The sequence below is a fragment of the Podarcis filfolensis genome, assembly GCF_964270895.1.
Source record: "Podarcis filfolensis genome assembly, chromosome: 2".
NCBI classification, from domain to species: Eukaryota; Metazoa; Chordata; class Lepidosauria; order Squamata; family Lacertidae; genus Podarcis; species Podarcis filfolensis.
In genome coordinates this window covers 1928605-1952275 of record NC_139605.1, presented here as the reverse complement: position 1 = coordinate 1952275, position 23671 = coordinate 1928605, and the positions used below count along the sequence as shown (strand labels likewise).

The 23671-nt window shown below is 42.2% G+C and overlaps 1 protein-coding gene across 1 annotated transcript; it reads right to left on the bottom strand.

The window, feature by feature from the left end:
* Window positions 1-1974: 1974 nt before the first annotated feature.
* On the bottom strand, window positions 1975-23130 carry LOC310758153 (uncharacterized protein; the record flags this gene model as incomplete). Its single annotated transcript, XM_083604083.1, has 11 exons — window positions 1975-2022; window positions 2560-3501; window positions 4243-4369; window positions 6698-7507; window positions 7607-7907; window positions 12496-13066; window positions 13239-13365; window positions 14397-14627; window positions 15396-16178; window positions 19414-19705; window positions 22964-23130. The coding sequence occupies 10 exons, from the start codon at window positions 23128-23130 to the stop codon at window positions 2603-2605; spliced, it is 4308 nt and encodes a 1435-aa protein (XP_083460209.1). The 3' UTR covers window positions 1975-2022; window positions 2560-2602.
* Between the last annotated feature and the right edge of the window lie 541 nt (window positions 23131-23671).

The window sequence follows — 23671 nt, the reverse complement described above, 5'->3', positions numbered from 1 at the left end:
AAAAAAAAAAAAAGGCATGTTGGGGACTCCCTGAACACTAAGGCAGCACCTAATCCAGGTAGGATCACATACAATGTGATAAAACAAAAGCATGTGCACAGATTATTCTGTCAACCTACAGCAGAAATTCCTAATATAAAGGTCACAATTGTGGTTTGATGTGCTTGGATTGCATCCAAGTAGGAAATGGGTTTTCACCTTGCAATGAGGATATGCCTTTTCTCCCTCATCACAAAGCCAGAGGCCTATATCTGGGGATCAAATCATACATGACCTCAGTCCAGTTTCCACCTCCATCATTCAGCCTGGACACTGAGGTCCAGCTCCAATGACCTTCTGGCATCCGCTAGACTGGTGACTGGGAGTTGCCGCCAAGACAATATAACACTGGTCCTGAAAGACCTACACTGGCTCCAAGCACAATTCAATGTGTTGGTGCTGACCTTTAAAGCCCTAAACGGCCTTGGCCCAGTATACCTGAAGGAGAGTCTCCACCTCCATCGTTCAGCCCGGACACTGAGGTCCAGCTCCAAGAACCTTCTGGCAGTTCCCTCCCTGTGGGAAGTGAGGTCACAGGGATCCAGGCAGAGGGCCTTCTCGGCGGTAGCTCCCTCCTTGTGTAAAACCCTCCCTTCAGATGTCAAGGACATAAATAACTACACAACTTTTAGAAGACATTTGGGGGATGGGATTTCTGTCCCACATATTTACAGCAGTCTTCCCTGGACTTTCTGAGATTCTTTTGATTGCCTATGTGAAAGATTCAGCCTAGGGTCTTTGCTGCAAAGATATTAAAGATGCTGTCTGCCATTCGAGTTACTTCTCAAAAAGTATTTCAGGGAAGCGAGAGGCACAGGAAAAGATTCCTGGAATAATAAAGAGCTTGGAGCATTTGAGTACAGACTGGTGCATTTTTGGTTTTTCAGTAGAGAAACCACTGAGTCTAGGGTTTGCCAACTGGAAGGTCAGCGGTTTGAATCCCCACAATGAGGTGAGCTCCCGTTGTTCGGTCCCAGCTCCTGCCAACATAGCAATTCGAAAGCACACAGTGCAAGTAGATAAATAGGTACCGCTCTGGCGAGAAGGTACGGCGTTTCCGTGCACTATTCTGGTTACCCAGAAGCGGCTTAGTCATGCTAGCCACATGACCCAGAAGCTGTACGCTGGCTCCCTTGGCCAATAAAGTGAGATGAGCACTGCAACCACAGAGTTGTTTGCAACTGGACTTAACTGTCAGGGGTCCTTTACAACATCAGATCTGTTGAACTCCTTGGAGAAACACTACAACTCAGCACCACCTGCTGAAAACGATGGATGATGCTTTGAATATAAACCAAAAGAAGGACAAACAATTTCACACTCTATATGACGTATGGAAGTTTGAAATAAGTAATTATTGTGCTGTGGAAAAAGAAGCAAAATAGAAAGCCACAGGCCTTGGATCCCATCCAAATATGAATATTATTTATTTGTGTAGCTGAAGCCGTTACAAGAAACAAAAACTTAAAACACAATAAAATGCATTACAAAGTTAAAATAATTATTGAAACCAGGAATTCTGCCAGGGTAGAGTTTGATTCCCTGAGGAATCTAACTTACGAACACCACAAACATTTCTCCTTAATATTGTCACTCTGTTGGCAAAACAGATCATTTTCCAGAGGTGGAGGGAGATCTGATCCCTAATAAAAAAACTAACACAAATATATTTCACAGAATTGTGGAATGGATCCCATCCAGAAATGTTTTTTGTCCCAACAGGAAGCCATGGTTCTGGTCCAGATTCTGCTGTAGAAGTATTAATTAGTAAGTATTTTAGTAAGTATTTTACTTACTACTAAGAAGTAGCACACAGCTCCTCCTCCACCCAACCCTGGCCCATTTGGGGCATACCCCCCTGGATCTAACCCTAAATTAAGTCCAATTAAATATATGGTTCAGAGGGTGACAGGAGAAGGAAATGCTCCATTTCACTCCCACACCTGAACAAGAGAGTTCAATTCTGCATGGGGCTGCTTCAGACTCTTTGCAGTGGTACCTTGGTTCTCAAACTTAATCCATTCTGGAAGTCCATTCCAAAACCAAAGCGTTCCAAAACCAAGGCACGCTTTCCCATAGAAAGTAATGCAAAATGGATTAATTCCTTCCAGACTTTTAAAAACAACCCCTAAAACAGCAATTTAACATGAATTTTACTATCTAACAAGACCATTGATCCATAAAATGAAAGCAATAAACAATGTACTGCGATCACACAATCAATCAATCAATCAATCAATCAGTAGCTGAACTGGGTTCCACACAGTCACAAAAACAAAACGGAGCTGCAAAAACAAAAACGCAAAATAAATAACAAAAACAGACAGACCTGAACGTAACGCTCAAAACGGAACTGTGGCACCCAAAACAGAAGTGTGGTACTCAAATCGGAAGCGTAAGACTCAAAACGGAGCACATTTAGCTTCCCAAAAAAGTTCGCAAACCAGAACACTTACTTCGGGTTTGTATTGTTTGGGTTCCAAGTTGTTTGAGTACTAAGGCGTTTGAGAACCAAGGTACCGCTGTATTAGAGTTCCACCCTATTACAGATCCGATGTTGTCTTTAGTGTTTTGTTGTCAGGTGCTCCTTTGTGTTCAGATCAGGCCTCAGTATAATGATGTAGCACTTTGGGATGAAGATGCAGCCCAGAAGTCCAGCACTGGAGGCCAAGATAGAAAAGACTTGCACAGCTACCATGTATTTCCCCTTGGTGCTCAGGTAAGTGGGCACAAAGGACACCCAAACACTGCAGAAGACCAGCATACTGAAGGTGATCAGTTTGGCCTCATTGAACGACCCAGGCAGCTTCCTGGCTAGGAAAGCCACTGTGAAGCAGATGGCAGCCAGGAAGCCCATGTAGCCAAGGACAGCATAAAACATAGCAACAGACCCTTCGTTGCATTGCAGAATGATCTCTGCAGGTTGGGAGCTCATGTCAGAGTCTGGGAATGGGGGAGACAGTCCCAACCATAGGATGCAGATGAGAACTTGTACACTGGAACAGGAAATGACAATGGAGTTGGCCAAACTCTTCCCCAGCCATCTCCTCACCATGTTCCCTGGCTTAGTGGCCAAGAAGGCCAGCACCACAGTGATGGTTTTTGCCAAGACAGAAGAGACAGCAACTGAGAAGATGATGCTGAAGGTTGTCTGTCGGAGAAGGCAAGTTATTTTCCTTGGCCGTCCAATGAAGAGGAAAGAGGACAAAAAGCAGAGCAGGAGGGAGATGAGGAGGATGTAGGAGAGGTCCCTGTTGTTGGCTTTGACTATTGGAGTTTCTAGGAATTTAATGAAGATTGCCAACACAAAGCCTGCGGCTAATGACAGGAAGAGGGCTAGGGAAGCCAAGAGGATCCCCCAATTCTCTTCGTAGTCTAGGAAGTTGATAATCTTGGGAAGACATTGATCTTGATCCTTGTTTGGATGCTGATCTTCTGGACATTTGGTGCAGTGTGTTGCATCTGAGAATGAGAAAAAGAGTGGCTTTAGTATTCCTTGCACCCATAACCACGTAGCTTTTATACTTTTTTGGGGGGTGCTGCTCGTAGAATCATAGAATCATAGAGTTGGAAGAGACCACAAGGGCCATCGAGTCCAACCCCCTGCCAAGCAGGAAACACCATCAGATGTTCTGCTGATGTTCTGGAGTTCAGGAAATAACAATGTGAAAAATTTAGTTTTATCTGTGTACTTATTTAATTTCCACTGTTGCACCCCTCCTTTTCTCCAAGGACATAGAGTTGACACACAATATTTTTCTCACTTTTCATCACCTTGAGATGTAGGTAAAGCTGGGAGGCAATGACCTCCCTCCAGAGGTGTGTCTATAGTCTTCATTCTCCCACTCTCTTTGCCTAGTGAAGACACATTTCTGTACCTTCAGCCTTGGCAGTTAAGGTATTTTGTTTTGTGGGAGATGATTACAAACTCTGAAGGTGACTCAACTCAGCTACAGTGGGTTGTTGTTTTTTTAAAAGTATTTAAAATGTGTTATAACACTGTGGCACCAGATGACACTGTAGAGTGATTTCCCATTATGATGTTTACAACACATTTTCCTGAAACTTTTTTTGTATGTCTAAATTCAGCCCTAGATGCTTGTTAAGAAATTGCTCTCAGATCTCAACAGAAAATGTATCTGAGTGAATCTTCGCCCTCTTTCTATTCCCCCAAGAAATGGCCTCTCCCTTGGAGTCACCCACCTTCCTGGGTGGAGATGGTCCCTTCCGCACACGGAGAACAAACATAGCAGCAAACCGGCTCCCCTTCTTGGATCACCTTGAAATATCCAGGGTGACAGCTTTCTGTGCATCTGGAGCAAGGCACAGTCTAAGCACAAAGAGAGGAAGGTGCATCAAGGGGACAATTTCTCTCTATGGAATTGGTTGATAGAGTCTGGAATGGGCCCAACAGCATCTCATGGACCACTAGCCCTGCCAGGACTTCTGGCACATTCCTGAAAAACCTCTTTGGTGTGTTTCCTTGCTTGTTTCAACATTCATTGTTCCTTGTTTCTATGCCTATATATGGTGTCACTATGAAACCCAAATTTCCAGATTTCAAAATGGAATGTGGATATTCCATGTCCATTTCATGGATATGGGGCTCCCAGTATGAGGGGGACACCCTTGTATGTCAGCTCCCACCCCTGCACTGGGCAAAGGACTGCAGTCCAAGTCCTGTGTGAATTATTCCACAACTTAATACATACCAACAGATGCCATATAGAAAAAGTTTCCCCTACCTTGTTAAACCTCTGGGGCCACAAAATAGCATCCGGGTTGATAGTGAACTTTGTGTCAATGGATGTCTCTCTCTCTATACTCCCAACTTTCACTCTGGCACGAGACTCGTTGGGAAACACCACCCAGTTCACAAGGTCATAGTTGCCTGGCAGCTCCCCATTCTCATCCAAATGCATTCCACCCATGGAGGTATTAGAAAACTGGGTTGCTCTTAAGAAGGGGTGAAGCTGCAATGAAAGTTGCTGGGAGTCACAGGCGGGCAGAGTGTTTTTGTTATGTGAATAGTGTCAAAGACCCCCTCGGTGGGTTACAAGGACCCCCAGTGGGAACCACTGACCTAGATGATGATGATGATATTTGTACCCACCCATTTGATTGGGTTGCCCTGGACACTTTGGGCATTAATGACCAGCTGGCCAGAGCTCTTAGAGCTCTTGGGGACAAGAGCGGTGAATGCAGAATCAACGCTTATGCCAGGGATAGGCAAACTCAGCCCTCCAGATGTTTCGGGACTACAACTCCCATCATCCCTAGCTAACAGGACCAGTGGTCAGGGATGATGGGAATTAAGTAACAAAACATCTGGAGGGCCGAGTTTGTCTATGCCTGGCTTATGCTAATGGACATATGGGGTGATTTCTTATTGAATTTTTAGCAGCAATTTGAGAGCCAGTCATTCCATCGCAGCGTACATCTTAGTGGAAACAACATATTGGAGAAGAACCAAAACCGTGCCAATTGTGCCAATTGCTGCTTTGTTACACACCTGGTGCTAATTTCTGCACATGGACACAAAGTTAGAAAGTTCCTATTATTTAATATCTTTGTTTCAATAAGCATTGTTAGTACGTGGAAAAGGTCCTTGCTATGGCTATTCTTTTTTTCTTCTGTTTTATCCTATACACAGTTGGTATTGTTTTGAAGCACTTTTAGTAATTGCGTTCTGTTGATATATTATAAACCAACCAGTGTACACACACACACACACACAGAGAGAGAGAGAACAAAGGGCAGTATATAAACATTAAAATAGAAAAAGCTAAATGAGTGTACATCTCAGCATCGTGGGGAAGACCTGTGTGACCAGAAGGCTTGTGTCCCTGCTCTGTCAATGTTGCAGCTGCTCACTGAAGGCCAGCAGAGACAGAGGAGGAGATGAGGACACACCAACATCAGTTAATCATAGAATCATAGAATCATAGAGTTGGAAGAGACCACAAGGGCCATCGAGTCCAACCCCCTGCCAAGCAGGAAACACCATCAGAGCACTCCTGACATACGGTTGTCAAGTCTCTGCTTAAAGACCTCCAAAGAAGGAGACTCCACCACACTCCTTGGCAGCAAATTCCACTGTCGAACAGCTCTTACTGTCAGGAAGTTCTTCCTAATGTTTAGGTGGAATCTTCTTTCTTGTAGTTTGGATCCATTGCTCCGTGTCCGCTTCTCTGGAGCAGCAGAAAACAACCTTTCTCCCTCCTCTATGTGACATCCTTTTATATATTTGAACATGGCTATCATATCACCCCTTAACCTCCTCTTCTCCAGGCTAAACATGCCCAGCTCCCTTAGCCGTTCCTCATAAGACATCGTTTCCAGGCCTTTGACCATTTTGGTTGCCCTCCTCTGGACACGTTCCAGTTTGTCAGTGTCCTTCTTGAACTGTGGTGCCCAGAACTGGACACAGTACTCACAGTTAAGATGGCTGGGTTCCTCTCAGAGCACTAAGGAGTAACCATAGGAAAGTGGGATGGTCTTCTTATGAAATCCCCATGGTGGGCAGAAATATTTATCTGCACAAGAACCTCATCAATTGGATTTGCCTCAGGAAAGGACAAATTCTTGTCCTGCTACTAGATCTTATTTCACAGTTGGAAGGATGGATTGAAGTTTGCGAAAAGGCGAAAGGAAATACCTGCCATGGCTGTAGACTTTGACACCCCAAACTGTCTGTTCCACTCATCCTCGGCATCCGTTTTGATCTCGATGAACATGCAGCATGTAAAGCGTGCGCCACGGCCTGGACATGGAAGTAAGTGCTGTAGCTGTCTTGGGACAGGGATCTCTCCAGCTCCTCCTGGGGCAGAGTCTCCAGCTTCTCCTTCCCGGTGCATTTTGTCCGACCTTTCACAGACAAGGTATGCTTCGAATATAAGCAATAAAATGCTTTTCTCCAAAACCAATAAAGAAGATATGAAGATGGTGCATAGTAATCACGTTTGGTTAGTTTTTTGGTGTTCATTACAAAGGAGAAGGAACCATGGATGTTCTCAAAATCCTTTGGAGCTGAATGCAAATTCATGTTGATGTCCTGAAAATCTGTTGTGATCCAAACTCTTGCCCCAGCTCCTCCCATGATTATATTTTGTAGTGCCATGACTGGTGCCCATCCCGTGTAAGTGTTATCGTAGTAAAGAAATACATTGACTTGCCTCCATATGATAAATGGCACCTTTGGCCCGAGTGATCGATATGGATTGCTTTCTGCTAGCCTATGTGTGAAGGCAACACAGATTCCACGGAGGATCATCAGAGCTGACAGGGCACCCACAAACCTTTCTCCATTCTCATTGTCCGAAGCATAGAGGCCAACCCACGTCCATCCGAAATGCAGGAGCAACTTGACAATCCCCTGGGACTGAGTATCTTCTTTGGGGAGCATCCGGTAGACAAAAGGGAACTGGGATTTATCATCCATAGCCTGAGCATTAAAGCCATAAGTGATCTAGTGAGGGAAGGGAGAGATTAGTGATTTGTTTTGGTCTCAGGATGCAGATCTTGACTCCCCTGAATAAAAAGTTGGATTTTATTCTGTCCTTCATACCTGTGGGATTTTGTAGATGCCTGACATGGTCGAAATCTGTTTTGAGATTACAGAATTGGCCCCTTCAAGAACACCCAGCAGGTTATTATTCGCTTTTCCACAGGTATAGTTTGGGATGTTGCTTTCCCCACCTGAAAGCAGATCTAGCATGACGTCAGAAGTCATCCTTGCATCGAAAAAGTTCTCATAGAGGTTGTAGCCCAGGGTGACGTTGGGTAAGATCCTGGGGTCCCTGTTGATCTCTTGGATGGTGAACAGGAAAGACAAAATGTGCCAGTAGTGTCTAGCTGACTGCAATAAACTGCAATAAACAGATTAATAAAACAATTTGAAACTGCTCTTCACCATTTAATGAAAAGAATTGTGATTTGATCACCAAAGAACAGCTTGTATGTTTGTCGTGAGAAGAGACATATCCTTGTTTCAAGGTGAAAATCCATTTCCTGCTTCAGAATTCTCTCTCTCTCTCTCTCTCTCTCTCTCTCTCTCTCTCTCTCTCTCTCTCTGTGTGTGTGTGTGTGTGTATGTATGTAAAGAAACATAAGAGACACCAGAATACAGTTACTTACTCATCAAACCTAGTTAACGGGGGCTGAGAAAAGATATATGGAAGTTGATCGAAAAATTGTTTTGGAGAGATGATCCCACTAACGAGGAAGTCTCCAGGTCGGAAGTAATTCTGCGCTCCCTTTTCTTCCCTGATCAGATTCAGGGGGCATTTTGCCTTGGGGTTTCCAAAGACTCCCCGAGGCATCAATAGGACCAGTAGAAGTAGCAGCAGGGATACCATTCTGGCTGTAGCTCCTGCACCTGTTCTGTGAGTTTATGCAAGGGGAATCTCACGCAAAACCAAAGCTGCAGTGTCATCACCCATGGAGCTCGTGGTCACTGGTGACTTCAGAGCTTTTAAAGATCACACACACATCTCCCCCAATTACACCTGCTCTAAATCTTGACTCACTCTGTCTCCGACAGAGATATTATTCCCCCAGGAACGATGCAATGAGTAACCTCATGTTGGCCTTGATTCTGATGCCTTGGCAACATCCATAAATCTCTCTTGGGCTTCGGCTATAGAAAACCACCATTATTTCTGTAATTACAATAGGGAGAAAGCTCATCTCTGTGACATCCTTGAGGTTTGAGGGGAAGGGACAGAACTGGAGAAAAATATGTTTGTGAGGGATAGCAGATGCAACTTTCCGTCTGACATCAGCCATGTGTTTGTGTGTGTGAGAGAGTTTGGCCTGAACTTTTGTGACAATAGGATTTGAAGAGCCCTACAAATGGGTCAGTCCATACAGCCAGTGGACAAATGGACTGTGGCCATCCAACCTTTTCTTTAAAACCTCAAATGAAGGAGAGTCTGTAGTAGAGAATCATACCATATAAGCTTTTGACTTACTGAGCATGCTCAGAAGGATGTGGTTGGTAACTGGAGGTGAAATCTGATCCTGCAATAAAATTTTAGCAGATCATGAGGAAGCTCCTTTGCTTAAACTGGTAGTCAGTGCGCATGCTTTCCACTGTGGTAACTTTAGAGCAATCACATGGGTTAGTTCCTTATAAGGAAAATGGAGTGAGGGAAACCCAGTATTTGGATTGGATAGAAAATTTAAACTTAATTTGTGGAATGTGGTTTATCAATGTATAAAAATGGTATGGAATGCATTAGAACGGGGCCAGAGAATTTGGGAAGAAATCTCTCCTGGTCATTTCTGTACAGAAATAAAATAAAATAAAAGCCGGAATCTTATTTTTCATAACTTGAAGGAGATGCTCCGTGTCATTCCCACACCTGAACAAGAGAGTTCATTCCTGCAAGATGTTGCGTCGACCTCTTTATTAGAGTTCAGCTCTGATAAAGATCAGATGCCATCTTTAGTGTTTTGTCATCTTGTGCTCCTTCATATTCAGATCAGGCCTTAGAATAATAATATAGCACTTGGGCATGAAGATGTCCAAGTTTGTCATCAGTCAGGTGTTTGAGTTTGGCCTGAACTTTGCATACAAGAGCGTTAGAAAAGCCCTACACCTGGATCAGTCCAAATGACCAATGGAGGCTTGTCCAGTAGCACAACTGGGGCACTGCCACACCAACCTCAGCCTCCTCCACCCGCCACCTGCCTATCTTCTTGCTTATAGCCAGCCTTATTTACAAGGGATGGGGGACGTTATTTAAATGGCCCTTTAAGGATACCGTGCGTATGCAGTCTGGCACACACAATACCCTCTTGCAGTGCTTTCCCACAAGCCTTCCAAACTGTTTGGCTGGCTGAGTGGATTCTCTCCCTTCCCATCAGGGTAAAGTTCAGTGCTCTTTTTCTAGAAAAAGAGGTGCCGGAACTCACCACGAACGCATCACTCTTTCTCTTATAATAGCAATGGCACCCACTCTGTTCCGGCAAGCTCCAGCTGGAAAAAAAGCCCCATTTAAGTTGGTTACTAGTTTCCTGCCTTGATGGCTGATGCTGTATCTGATGCAGAGTCTGCCAGCTGCTGGAAATGGTGTTAATCAAAAGTTTGGGAGATTGACTAGTCTGTGGTGAATAACCCTCTACATTTGACACAGTCTTTCTTCCTCGTTTTTCAGACCTGAAATGTTGGGTGTTTAGGCCAAGGAGTGGTGCCATGCATTTGGATGCTTCTGTGGAGAAAAGGTTAAACTTTTCTCCTCAGAACAAGCACGGATATATGAACCATCTGGGCAGAGACATGGGAGTCTCCCGCTCTTTTTTCCTGAGGGTGCTGAAAGGTCATGCCCAAATGGTCTCTCTGTGGAGAAATGCTGCCCTCTTTCCACGCAAGGTCTGAAGAGGGAAGGGTTGTTCCTTTTTCTAGGGGGCCACATTAAAATAATTGAATAAATACAAATTACCTCAGGAGTTTTGTCATGTGAGGATTCAAAGTATTTTTGTGTTTTGTTCCTGAGGCAAAGCCCCATAACAGGCATTTGTGAAAACTCAAACTAGCTTTCCTAAATAGTGACAGTTTGAAACTAAATTTATAATCAGATTACCTCACAAGTCAACAAGGAGTATAGAGGATTTGCCTAAAATGTTCCCAAACTCCCTCCGCCACTCTGGACCAATTGAAAGGGGCTAAGGGGGTCTCGAAGCTACCAGCATGAGTTTGACCAAACTGCGGGAGGCAGAGGAAGACAGGAGTGCCTGGCGTGCTCTGGTCCATGGGGTCACGAAGAGTCGGACATGACTAAACGACTAAACAACAAACAACAACATTCTTTATGTATGCAACAACAGCAGCAAGAATACTTTTAGCTAAATATTGGAAGACACAGGATCTACCCACCGTGGAGGAATGGCAGACGCAAGTGATAGACTACATGGAGATGGCTGAAATGACTGGCAGAATCCGTGACCAGGGAGAAGAATCGATGGAACAGGACTGGAAAAAGTTTAAGGACTATCTACAAAAATACTGTAAAATCTTCGAGTGTCAATAGGATGTGAGAAGTAAAAGTAACAGGGTTTGTGTGACCTTGGCCAAAGGTGTGTGAAAAGAAGAATCCAAGAAAAAAAAGGATAAGGGGTTATGAACAGAACAATATTATGTCATATTTTATAAGATGAGGTACGGATTAAAAAAAAAAATGGAAAATGGGGACATAATAATTAGAATATAACATTAAGTATGGTTGAAACAAGGTTTTGAATTTGCTGAATCTGATTGGAGTAAAGTGGAACACAAAAAAGGGGGATGTGAGGAGGTCAAGACAGAGGGGTATGGAACTTTACAAATTTAAGAAAGAGTGTTTTTCTTTTTTCTGTTTTTTTTATTTTTCTTCTTTTCTTTTTTTCTTTTTTCTGTCACATATTGTTGTTTTTCTTGAGCTTTATGTATGGAAATGATACATTTTGAAATGATGAACTCTTTGTTTTCTAAAACTTTAATAAATATGTATTTAAAAAAAAAAAAAAACAACAAACAACAACAAGGAGGTCTTGGCAAGCCACTTAATGGCTTTTCTGGAAGCTGTTAAGCAACTGGAATGCACTCTGCTAGATAATGATTTTCACTTGTTAATACTGTTATGAATTCAGTGAGGTTGGGCTGAACGACTGGGCTCCCTTCTAATAGCCAGGCTAGCTTCCTGGTGAGGTGATAGCAAGGGCAAGGTGCCATTAAGAGAAACAAAGGATGGGGCTCTGTGTGAGAGGCCAAATGGGTGGCAAAGTAGTAAGCCAGGAAGCGAGAGAGTCAGAGCTGTGAACCTCTCTATGGCAGGCTCAGGTTGTACATATGTGTAAATAAACCATGTATGACAAAGACACCAGTCTCCACTATACCTCATTCATTTCTTTGAACCATTCTGAGGGAATGGGCGGCAGCGAAGAAATTAATGGAGCATAGTTACAGGTACATGTATGTGTAGACAAGCGAGGCTTGTAAAGTTGATTTGATTCCTCCCTTGTTCCCAATGTCGATCTTCAATCACCCCTTCTTCCCTGGTGTGTGCCTTTGTGTATCATTTTATGGTTTGCTTCAGGTGCCAAAATGTAATGACCCAGTCCTACCCCCAGTGCTAAATACAAATGCCATGCTTAGTTGTTGTCAGATGCACCTTCATGTTCAGCTCAGGCCTGAGTACAATAATGTAGCACTTGGGCATGAAGATGCAGCCCAGAAGCCCAGCACTGGAAGCCAAGATAGAGAAGACCTGCACGGCTACCATGTATTTCCCCTTTGTGCTCAGGTAGGTGGGCACAAAGGACACCCAAACACTGCAGAAGACCAGCATGCTGAAGGTGATCAGCTTGGCTTCATTGAAGGCCCCGGGCAGATTCCTGGCTAAAAAAGCTACCGTGAAGCTGATGGCAGCCAGGAAGCCCATGTAGCCAAGGGCAGCGTAAAACATGGCCACAGACCCTTCATTGCATTGCAAGATGATCTCTGCAGGTTGGGAGCTCATGTCAGAGTCTGCGAATGGAGGAGAAAGTCCCAGCCAGGTGGTGCAGATAACAACTTGCACACTGGAGCAGAAAATGACAATGGAGTTGGCCAGACTCTTCCCCAGCCATTTCCTCAGCCTGTTCCCAGGCTTGGTAGCCAAGAAGGCCAGAACCACAGTGATGGTTTTTGCCAACACAGAAGAGACGGCAGATGAAAAGACAATGCTGAAGACTGTTTGTCGGAGAAGACAGGTGACTTTCCTTGGCCGGCCGATGAAGAGGAAAGAGGACAAAAAGCAAAGCAGGAGGGAGAAGAGGAGGATGTAAGTGAGGTCTCTGTTGTTGGCTTTGACTAGGGGTGTTTCATTGTATTTCATGAATATTCCCAAAATGCAGCCTGTGGTTGAGGATAAGAGTAGGGCGAAGGAAGCCAGGAGGACCCCCAAATAATCTTCATAGGACAAGAAGGTGATTGCTTTGGGGACACAATGATCTTGCTCCTTGTTTGGATGCTGATCTTCTGGACATTTGGTGCATTCACTGGCATCTGCACAGAGAAAGAAAGACTTCAGTATGTTAACATAAGTCACACACCTACAGCAGTCTGAATGCTGTTACAATTGTGGGAATTGGTTGGCATATGGGAAAGATCAAGAAAGAACGCTGTGTTCACAGGTAGAGAAGTTCCATGGCTTCTTTCCACTGGTGTCGTGTCCTACCTTCCTGAGTGGAGATTGTCCCTTCTGAGCAGGGAGCACAGTCATAGCAGCACGGAGGGTTCCCTTCCTGAATCTTCTTGGCATATCCAGGGCAACAGCTCTTTGTGCATCTTGCATGAGGCGTGGTCTGGAAATCAATAGAAGGAGCAGCATCAAGGCTTTAGGAAATGGATTGTTGAGTTTTTGGAGGATTATCATTATTGTTGTTGTTGTTTATTCCCCACCCATCTGGTTGGGTTTCCCCAGACACTCTGGGCAGTTTCTAGCACATATAAAAAGATAATGAAACATGAAACATGAAAAGGCATATTTACTTTCTATGACCCAAAGTGAGCTCAGGCCCAATTAGGAATGATTCCTTTTTTGCTTTTTGCTGAGCAGCATGGCTGTGAAACCTCTTAAGTGTTTTCATTTTAGAAAGTTTTTCATTAATAGGCAAGATGTTAAATTGTTTTTATATGCAACAACTGCGCCAAGAGTATTGTTAGCCCAGAAATGGAAACAAGAAGAAATTCTGATGAAAGAAGAATGGCAGACGAAATTAATGGACTATGCAGAATTGGACAAAATGACAGGAAGGATTCAAAACCTGCAGGACCAGAGATTTACAGAAGATTGGAAGAAGTATATGAATTATTTGAAGAGCAACTGTAATCAGCAAATTACACTAGTAGGACTACAAGAAGTTTTGTAAGGAGAAATATACGAAATGTTACAAAGTAGAAAAAGACAGAGATATTGGTTATGAGTTTGAAATGTAATAGGAAAGATAAGAAATGCATACTGAGCGATTAGATTGGAAAATTTTCAGACAGGATTGATGGAAGTCAAAAATTTGAATAAGATGTAAAAGCATGTTTAATTACTGTTGAAAATGATATGTTAAAAAACTAATAAAAATTATAATAATAAGAAAGCTTTCACAGCTGGATGAATATATATTTATTACAACTGTTCATTTGGTAATTCATTTTGTAGACCTCTTATTCATTGTCAAATTTTATACATATTCAAGTGTGAGATCCGTTAAGCTCCATGGGATTTAGCTCCAGGGGAATGTCCATGATTGCAATAAAGGCCTCATAAATACTGTTCAACTAGCCACTGGAGTGTAACAGAAATCATAGATATCAAAAAAGCACATAACATTTCTCCTACCTTCTTCCACAGTGTGGGCCATACTATTGTTTCTGGGCTAATGGTGAACTTTAGATTTGAGGACTTCTGTCTCTCTATGCTCCCAATTTTCACACTAGCATGAGATTTATTAGGAAACAGCACCCAATTCACAATATCAAAGTCAATGGCCAGTGCCCCATTCTTATCCAAGTACTGTCCATCAGCTGAAGTATTGGAAGAGAGATGGACTTCTTTAAAGAATGAATGAAGCTAGAAATAAAGAGAAAACTACGTTGGATGGCATCCATTAGAAAAGACTGGATATGATTTTGAGAAATTATCTAAAGAATGGTCATAATTTAGTAAAGGTGGAACACAAAGTTCTGAGAAGGATGGAGTCATCATTCTACTACAGGATCCTGTTTTCTATAGCACCAATCTTAAAGGAAAAGATATAAAGAAAGCTATAAGTTAAGGACTTCTGGACAGTTAAAACCAGGCGAATTCGATTTTGAGTGTGGTGCTCATCTCTGCTTTCAAGCTGAGGGATCTGGCGTTTGTCGGCAAACAGCTTTCCAAGTTATGTGGCCAGCATGAGTAAACCACTTCTGGTGCACAGAGGACCGTAATGAGTCCCACTGCAGGGGTACTTATTTATCTACTCACACTGGAAAGCTTTCAAACTGCTAGATTGGCAGGAGATGGACAAAGCAATGAGAACTCACCACCTAGTGCAGATTTGAGATGCCAACCTTGCAATCGGCAAGAGGCTCAATAGTTTAGACCACAAGATGGTTATTCAGTGGCATCAGGACCCTGGTAGTCACAGATTATAAAGATGTTTGGAGGTGGAAATCATTGGTTGGACATTCCTTCCATTTGTCACATGGGTACATAGCTGCTGTGTGCAAATGAGGGGGGGGGATGGGATGTCCCAGTTTTTCCAGGACACTTGTGGGGTACAGTATGCTATGTTTCTATCATGATGATTCCAGAGTTGGAAAATAAATCACAGTCTTCAAAAGCAAGAGGCCATACCTGCCATGGCTGTAGACTTTGAAGTTCCATCTTGTCTCCTCCACCCACCATCAACCTCTGCTTTGATCTGGATGAATAAGCTGCATTCAAGGCCTGAGCCAGAACCTGGACACTATAGTAAGTTATATAGCTATCTTGGGAGTGGATTCCTTCAATCTCCTCCTGGGGCAGCAGCATCTGATTCTTCTCCTCCCTGCATCTTTCCCAACTCCTCACAGATAAGGCATGCTCTGAATATGAACAACCAAATGCTTTCCACCAAGAAGCAGAAGCTCTTGGCTCATAGTAGTCCTTTTTTGCCCCCTTTTTGGTCTTCATTACAAAGGACAAAGAACCACGGGCATATCGGAAGGCTTCCATCTCATAAAACAAGATGTTGTCCTGAAGACCGGTGGTGATCCAGACTTTCCCCTCGGTTTGTGTCCTTTCAAAGAAAGATTGGACCTCTATGATAACATAAAATCCATACTGAGAATCTGTATAGTAAACAAATACATTGACTTGTGTCCACATGGCAGATGACTCATGAGAGAACCACAAGGAAGTTTTCCGTTGTACTCGTTCAGTGAAGGCAGCACAAATTTCCCTTTTGCTCATCAGAGGTGTCAAGGTGCTCAAGAACCTTTCTCCATTGTCATTGTCTGAAGCAAAGAGGCCCACCCATGTCCATCTGAAGTGCAGGAGGAGTTCCACCACCCCCTGGTTCTGAGCTTCTTCATTTGGGACCATTGAGTTGACAAAAGGAGACTGTTTTTTATCATGAAGAACAAAGCCAGAACTGAGCTGGTGAGGGAAGGGAAAGAGACTGATTGTGATGGGATGGTGAGCTGCTTGTGCGTAAAATCCTGATCCCTCAGAGTTTGGCTAAGTCCCCAAACCTCTGTCTGTGATGGAGCTCCTTAAGCATGGCTCCATCAATCGCTTGTTGAATCGGACAGTGGGCGTTTACGGAACTTCTTCCAGCATAAAAGCTCCTTAACGGAAACGCGTCTTCTGGACTCTCGGCGTGACAGTTTCCGCCGAGGAGTGGGTGTCCCTACGGGAGGTCCTGAAACCTCCCCACTGTTCTCGCTTGAAGTGTCTCTGAGCCCTCCCTCCGACTCACTTTCCCTTGGAACTCCACTTCTCCCCCTGCTGGTCCCCTCCTCCGCTGAGTGGTCTCTCTCACCCTCCATGAGCCCTTTCACCTCCTTCATCTCAGATGACAGTTCCCTGACACTGATGCTTTGATTTTCAGGACAAATTCAATTATCAACATCAACCTTATTTGAAATAAACTATTTTTATTTTGTTTTAGCAATGTATTCCACTTAACTGCCGTAGTCCCTAAGCAGTTAAGAAAGAGTCAATAGGAAAAAACCCCAAGAAGGTACATCTATTAAACCAAACGTCACTTAAAATGCCTGCAGGAATAATAATAAATAAATCTTCATCAGGCCGCATAAGGTCAATAGAGATGAGTCAGAATGGATCAGGTTACCTCTGGAGTAATATTGTGGCCAAAAACATTAATAAAGATATTGTGCTACCTCACCTCTAACTCTTTCATTTGGCAAGATGTAGTTGTCCAAACATAATATTTTGTTAGCTAGAACTTCTGAAAGTTGTATTTTATCAATATTGGGGCACGATCAGCATAAGTCATTGGGTGGATTTCAGTTTCAGTCATTTTTGCTACTGGGAATAAAGTAATTGGTGAAAATCTCTAGGGATAGACTTAGAAATATGGTCAAATTTGAAGCTTTCTTTGTTGGGTCGAATTGCAGCTATAAAGATGAATGTATTGCCAAAAATGTTATTTCTGTTTCAGTCATTGCAAATTTTGGACAAGATGGACTGTTTCAAGAAGTGGCAGAAAGATATTTCTAGATTTGTCTGGCAGGGCAAGAAGCCTAGAATAAAATTTAAAATACTAACTGACGCAAAGGAAAGAGGTGGATTTGCCCTGCCGGACCTTAAACTTTACTATGAATCAGTAGCATTCTGCTGGTTGAAAGATTGGCTGTTTCTTGAGAACACAGACATTTTGGACTAAGAAGGTTTTAATAATGTTTTTGCGTGGCATGCATATTTGTGGTACGACAAGGTTAAAGCACATAAAGCATTTAAAAACCATATTGTCAGGAAAGCATTGTTCAATGTCTGGATAAGATACAAAGATTTACTGGAAAATAAAACCCCAAGGTGGTTGTCATCAATGGAAGCAAAGGCTCAGAAAAAGCTCAATATGGAGGCCAATTGGCCGAAATATTGGGAAATATTGGAATAAGATGGAGACAAATTGAAATTGCAGTTTTGAGAAATTAAAAGATAAAGTGCGAGACTGGCTACATTATTATCAAATAAGAGAGGCCTACAATTTGGATAAAAAAATTGGCTTCCAGGTGGAAAAATCAAAATTGGAAACAGAACTGTTAGATCCCAAAACTAAGATGCTTTCAAGAATGTATAACTTGCTGTTAAAATGGAATATGCAGGATGAAACGGTTAAATCTGCTATGATTAAATGGGCACAAGATGTTGGTCATAACATTATGTTTGCTGACTGGGAACAGTTGTGGACCACCGGTATGAAATTTACGGCATGTAACGCCTTAAGAGAGAATATTATGAAAATGATATACAGGTGGTACATGACACCAGTCAAGCTTGCAAAAATATATCATCTGACCGATAATAAATGTTGGAAATGTAAAGAAAGTGAAGGTACATTCTTTCACCTTTGGTGGACGTGCCCAAAGATTAAGGCTTTCTGGGAGATGATCTATAATGAAATGAAAAAGGTATTTAAATATACCTTCTTGAAGAAACCAGAGGCCTTTCTCCTGGGCATAGTCAGCCAATTGGTGCCAAAGAAGGACAGAACTTTCTTTACGTATGCAACAACAGCAGCAAGAATACTGATTGCAAAGTACTGGAAGACACAAGATTTACCCACCCTGGAAGAGTGGCAGATGAAGGTGATGGACTATATGGAATTGGCGGAAATGACTGGCAGAATCCGAGACCTGGGGGAAGAGTTGGTGGGAGAAGACTGGAAGAAATTTAAAGACTATCTGCAGAAACACTGTAAAATTAATGAATGTTAAAATGATGTTGGATTGAAAATAAGTGGCATTAGCAACAAAGTTAATAAGAGTATGCAAAATTGAACTGATAATGGATGAAAATATAGAGTTATAATATGTTAAGATATAGAGTTAAGATAAACGAAAGAGGGTAAGGATTTGCTGATTTGATAATTTAAATGGGTATACAAAAAGGGGAGGTGTGAGGAGGCCAAGGAAATAAGATAATGAGTTAGGGTTACAAAAATGGATTTGTTTTTACTCTTCTTTTTCTTATTTTATGTATTTTTCTATGTTTCTTTTATTGTATTTCTTTCTTTTTATATGATCTTTTAAATTTATGTTTTTGTAAAACTTCAATAAATATCTTTTTTTAAAAAAGAAAATCTCTAGGGATATATGAATTGTGGACATGAGAATAGAAGGAGAGGTATTTATTAGTAGGATGGTAGAATGTCCAAATATCTATAAAGCCATTTATTTCCACTGATGTTTTATCATGTTTTTAATATTCTGTTTGGAGCCACTCAGAGTGGCTTTTGAAACCCAGCCAGATGGGCAGGGTTTAAATAATAAAATTATTATTATTATTAATTATTAATTATTATTATTATTATTATTATTATTATTATTATTATTATTATTATTTTAAAGGTATTGGCTAGGCTGCCTTGCTTCAGATCATAGATGAAATCATAACATTGAAACACCTCCAAATATAATTCCACCTTTAGCATGGCTTTTTTGGGGGGGGGTTGGTTATTTATTGTTTTGTAAATGCATATTGAAGATGATCTATATTGAAACAATTGTACATTTAGCATTAAGTTCCTTTCTTACTATCATTTTGCTCAATTTATTTATTAGAATAGTTATATTAACCTCAACATAACTTGTTGTTTCATGAGATGGCAAATGTGGAGTGTGCCTGACTTGAAGCCCATTCTTACCTGTGGGACTTTGTAGATGCCCAACATGCCTGCAATGTGCATGGAGATGTCGGATTCACCCCGTTCAAGAACAGCCAGTAACGTTTTCTGCCTTCCACAGGTATAGTTTGGGATATTGATTTCCCCACCAGCAAGTAGATCTGTCAGAGCATCAGAAGTGGTTCTTCCATCAAAATGGGTCTCATAGATGCTGTAGCCCAGGGTGATGTTGGGTAGGAGCCTGGGGTTATGATTGACATCCTGAATGGCCAGCAAGAAGCTAAGAATTTGCCATCCCCTCTTAGTCACAAAACTGCAAAAAGAAAACGTCGCATAGTCATGTTCGATTTAGTGAATTTGAAAGTCGCATTCTTTTTTGTATAAATCAAAGCAAGTGGGAAAGGAGCTCAGTAAGTAGGACAAAGAGCAGCAATGTCCACAGTATCTTTGCAGGAGAGAAGAATGGAGAAAAAACCAGGACACAAATCAGCCCCCTGAACCCACCACCAGCTCCAGTGGCAGAGGTGCAAACTGCATTTTATTCTGTGAACTGGCCCGAGATATTAGGATGAATGGCAATATATAAACTCATTGAATAAATAAATAAATAAAAACTTGCACCTAAGATTGAGGAAGATGGCTGCGCATATGACATCACATGCATGACATTTTGGGAGGAGTCAGGGAACAGAGCCAAACACAGTTGCCGACGGCTCCTCATTTCTCACGCTCAACACTTCTGGTCTGAGATGTCCATAAATAATGCTAATCTGTGTGACCAAAAATCATGGCTAATTGGGTAATATTGTATCTGCTACCTTATTTTACTCCTAATCTTGAAGAGGCTTAATTATGAGCAACATAAATAGCAGAACCCCCTTCATGGATCACTGCCTTGCTGTGGACAGGTCATAGTGGAGAGTTTTGACAAATGTAATCCACCTGGAGCAGGAACCAGCAAGCCACTCCAGTATCCCTGCCAAGAAAACAGGTTTAAGGATTTAGATTTGGTGGACAGAATGCCTGAAGAACTATGGATGGAGGCTCACAACATTATACAGGAGGCAGCAACGAAAACCATCCCAATGAAAAGGAAATGCAAGAAAGCAGAGTGGCTGTCCAACGAGGCCTTACAAATAGCGGGGGAGAGAAGGCAAGCAAAATGCGAGGGAGATAGTGAAAGATACAGGAAATTGAATGCAGATTTCCAAAGAATAGCAAGGAGAGACAAGAAGGCCTTCTTAAGCGAGCAATGCAAAGAAATAGAGGAAAACAACAGAATGGGAAGAACCAGAGATCTGTTCAAGAAAATTGGAGATATGAAAGGAACATTTCGTACAAAGATTACCATAATAAAGGAAAAAGTGGCAAGGACCTAACAGAAGCAGAAGACATCAAGAAGAGGTGGCAAGAATACACAGAGGAATTATACCAGAAAGATATGGATGGCTCGTACACCCCAGGTAGTGTGGTTGCTGACCTTGAGCCAGACATCCTGGAGAATGAAGTCAAATGGGCCTTAGAAAGCACTGCTAATAACAAGGCAAGTGGAACTGATGATATTCCAGCTGAACTATTTAAAATTTTAAAAGATGATGCTGTTAAGGTGCTACACTCAATATGCCAGCAAGTTTGGAAAACTCAGCAGTGGCCAGAGGATTGGAGAAGATCAGTCTACATCCCAATCCCAAAGAAGGGCAGTGCTAAAGAATGCTCCAACTACCACACAATTGCACTCATTTCACACGCTAGCAAGGTTATGCTTAAAATTCTACAAGGCAGGCTCAAGCAGTATGTGGACCGAAAACTCCCAGAAGTGCAAGCTGGATTTAGAAGAAGCTGAGGAACTAGAGACCAAATTGCAAGCATGCGCTGGATTATGGAGAAAGCTAGAGAGTTCCAGAAAGACATCTACTTCTGCTTCATTGACTATGCAAAAGCCTTTGACTGTGTCGACCACAGCAAACTATGGCAAGTTCTTTTTTTTTTAAATTTCTTTTTATTGAATTCTTTTCTTTTAAGACAGGAAAACAACATAACCAAGAACATACAAGATAAACAAAAACAAAAGCTTATAAACAAAAAGAAAAAGACATTACATGAAGAAAACACCAACACAGAACAAACCACATATCAAATTCAAACTATGGCAAGTTCTTAAAGAAATGGGAGTGCCTGATCACCTCGTCTGTCTCCTGAGAAATCTCTATGTGGGACGAGAAGCTATAGTTAGAACTGGATATGGAACAACTGATTGGTTCAAAATTGGGAAAGGAGTACGGCAAGGCTGTATATTGTCTCCCTGCAACACTGGCAGCATATGAACAGACAGCTTATAGACACAGACTTTCTTGGTATAAATGCAATAGTGTTTGGAATGTGTTTACACAGAATATATTAGGTTATTGTATGGTATTGTAACAACATTTTTACTCTTTTTTCATTCTTACTCACTTTTTTCCTCATTTCTTTCTCACCCTTTTTATAAATCAAATGCTTCTAATACTTTTTTCAATAAAATCTTTGACACTCAGCAGCTTTTCATGGCTTAGAATCCTCCACCCCACGAGGGCCGGGAAGATTGGGGAAGTCTGGCTCCTTTTTGTCCAGTGGTCAGTAGCTACCACTGTATCTAAGGTCTTCTCCAGGCATTATATATCTCACAAACATTGCTTCCCATAAAATGGTTGGCATGTTTGGAATCAAAGCATGAGAAGAGCACCTGCCTAAGCATAGTAGAGAGCTACAGTTTTCAGTTGCAAAGATTACTTTAATAATAATAATAAATTTTATTTATACCCTGCCCTCCCCAGCCAAGACCGGGCTCAGGGCAGCTAACACCAGGTATAAAAACAATTGATTAAAATACAACTTAAAAACAAGATTAAAATACAACATTAACATACAGCCTCGTTTCAGTAGAAACTCAAATCAAAAACTTTTTGGGGATGAAAACGTCAAATCTTCACCAAGGCCAACTACCCAGACTGGTCCTAGGTGGGCCAGAAAAAAAGCCAGGGAAGTCCCCAAATAGAGTTCCATCACAGAAGGAGAAAAGAAAAAGGAAAGAGGGGAAGGGGATCAAGTTGATTGCAAGCCAAAGGCCAGGCAGAACAACTCTGTCTTACAGACCCTGCGGAAAGAAATCAGATCCTTTGTGCCTATCACTGCACCCAGCTATAAAGGACAAGCCTGCCTTTCAACCTTCACTTTTCTGAGTGAGAGAACCAATCTCCCGTTCATCTCCAGGTGAGGGTTGTGGCTCAGTTCTGGGGCACTAATTCATAAACTTCTAGAAGATTTTATTGGGTTGAGAGTGGGAGAACTCCACAGTTTTCATGCCAAGAAATGCTCCAAGGTTCCATGAGACACAATGAAAGAATGAATTTCATTTGGCTAACTACAGAAAACCTGCAACAGGCACACCCCATAGACCTCCATAGACCTCTAGGAGCCCATAGACCTCCAGGAGTGACCCACCCTTGTGTCAGTCACTTTCATCTCAGAGGGGCTGACCCAGGTGCATCATGAGACCAGGAGTGCAGCAGAAACACATCAATACATTACTCACGCAGAAACCCAGTTCAAGGGGGTTCTGGAGAAGGTGAAGGGGTACTGCTCTCCAATGATTTTTGCAGATACTAATGCACTAATGAGATGGTTTCCTGGCCTGTAAAAATTCGCAACGTAATTGACATCCCTGATCAGATTCAGTGAGCATTTTGCCTTCTGCTGCATCCCGTAGGTTACAAGAGGGAGCAACAAGAGCAGTGTTATCATTCTGAATCCACCTGCTACACTTCCCTTCTGACTGTTCCTCTCAACTCCATAGCCAGCTTATCAGAAGAAGCCAAAACTCCTGTAAAGACGTTTCCAGCTCTGGCTTCAGAGACAAAGAGGAAAGGATATAGCTGAGTGGTAGAGCATTGGTTTGCACCCAAAAAGTGCCAGGTTCAACCTCTCCTAACTGTTGCTAACTGTTCCAGGTAGGGCTTGGAGCATCCTTTACTTGGAGAGCTGTTACCAGTCAGTAGATAGTACTAAGCTAGAAGGCAGCTTCCTATATTCTGATTAAGCTACACAAGGACTTATCTCCTACACCCTTTCACCTGACTTTGACTACAAGGACTCTGAGGCACACAAAATATTTTATATATCAAACTTTTCAGGCACGGTGGAGTAAATAACCTCCTGCTGCTCTTGATTGTGATGTTTGTGTTATTGTTCTTAAAGGCAACATTGGAAGGGGGTTTATGGGGGATAAAAATAGATCACTGTG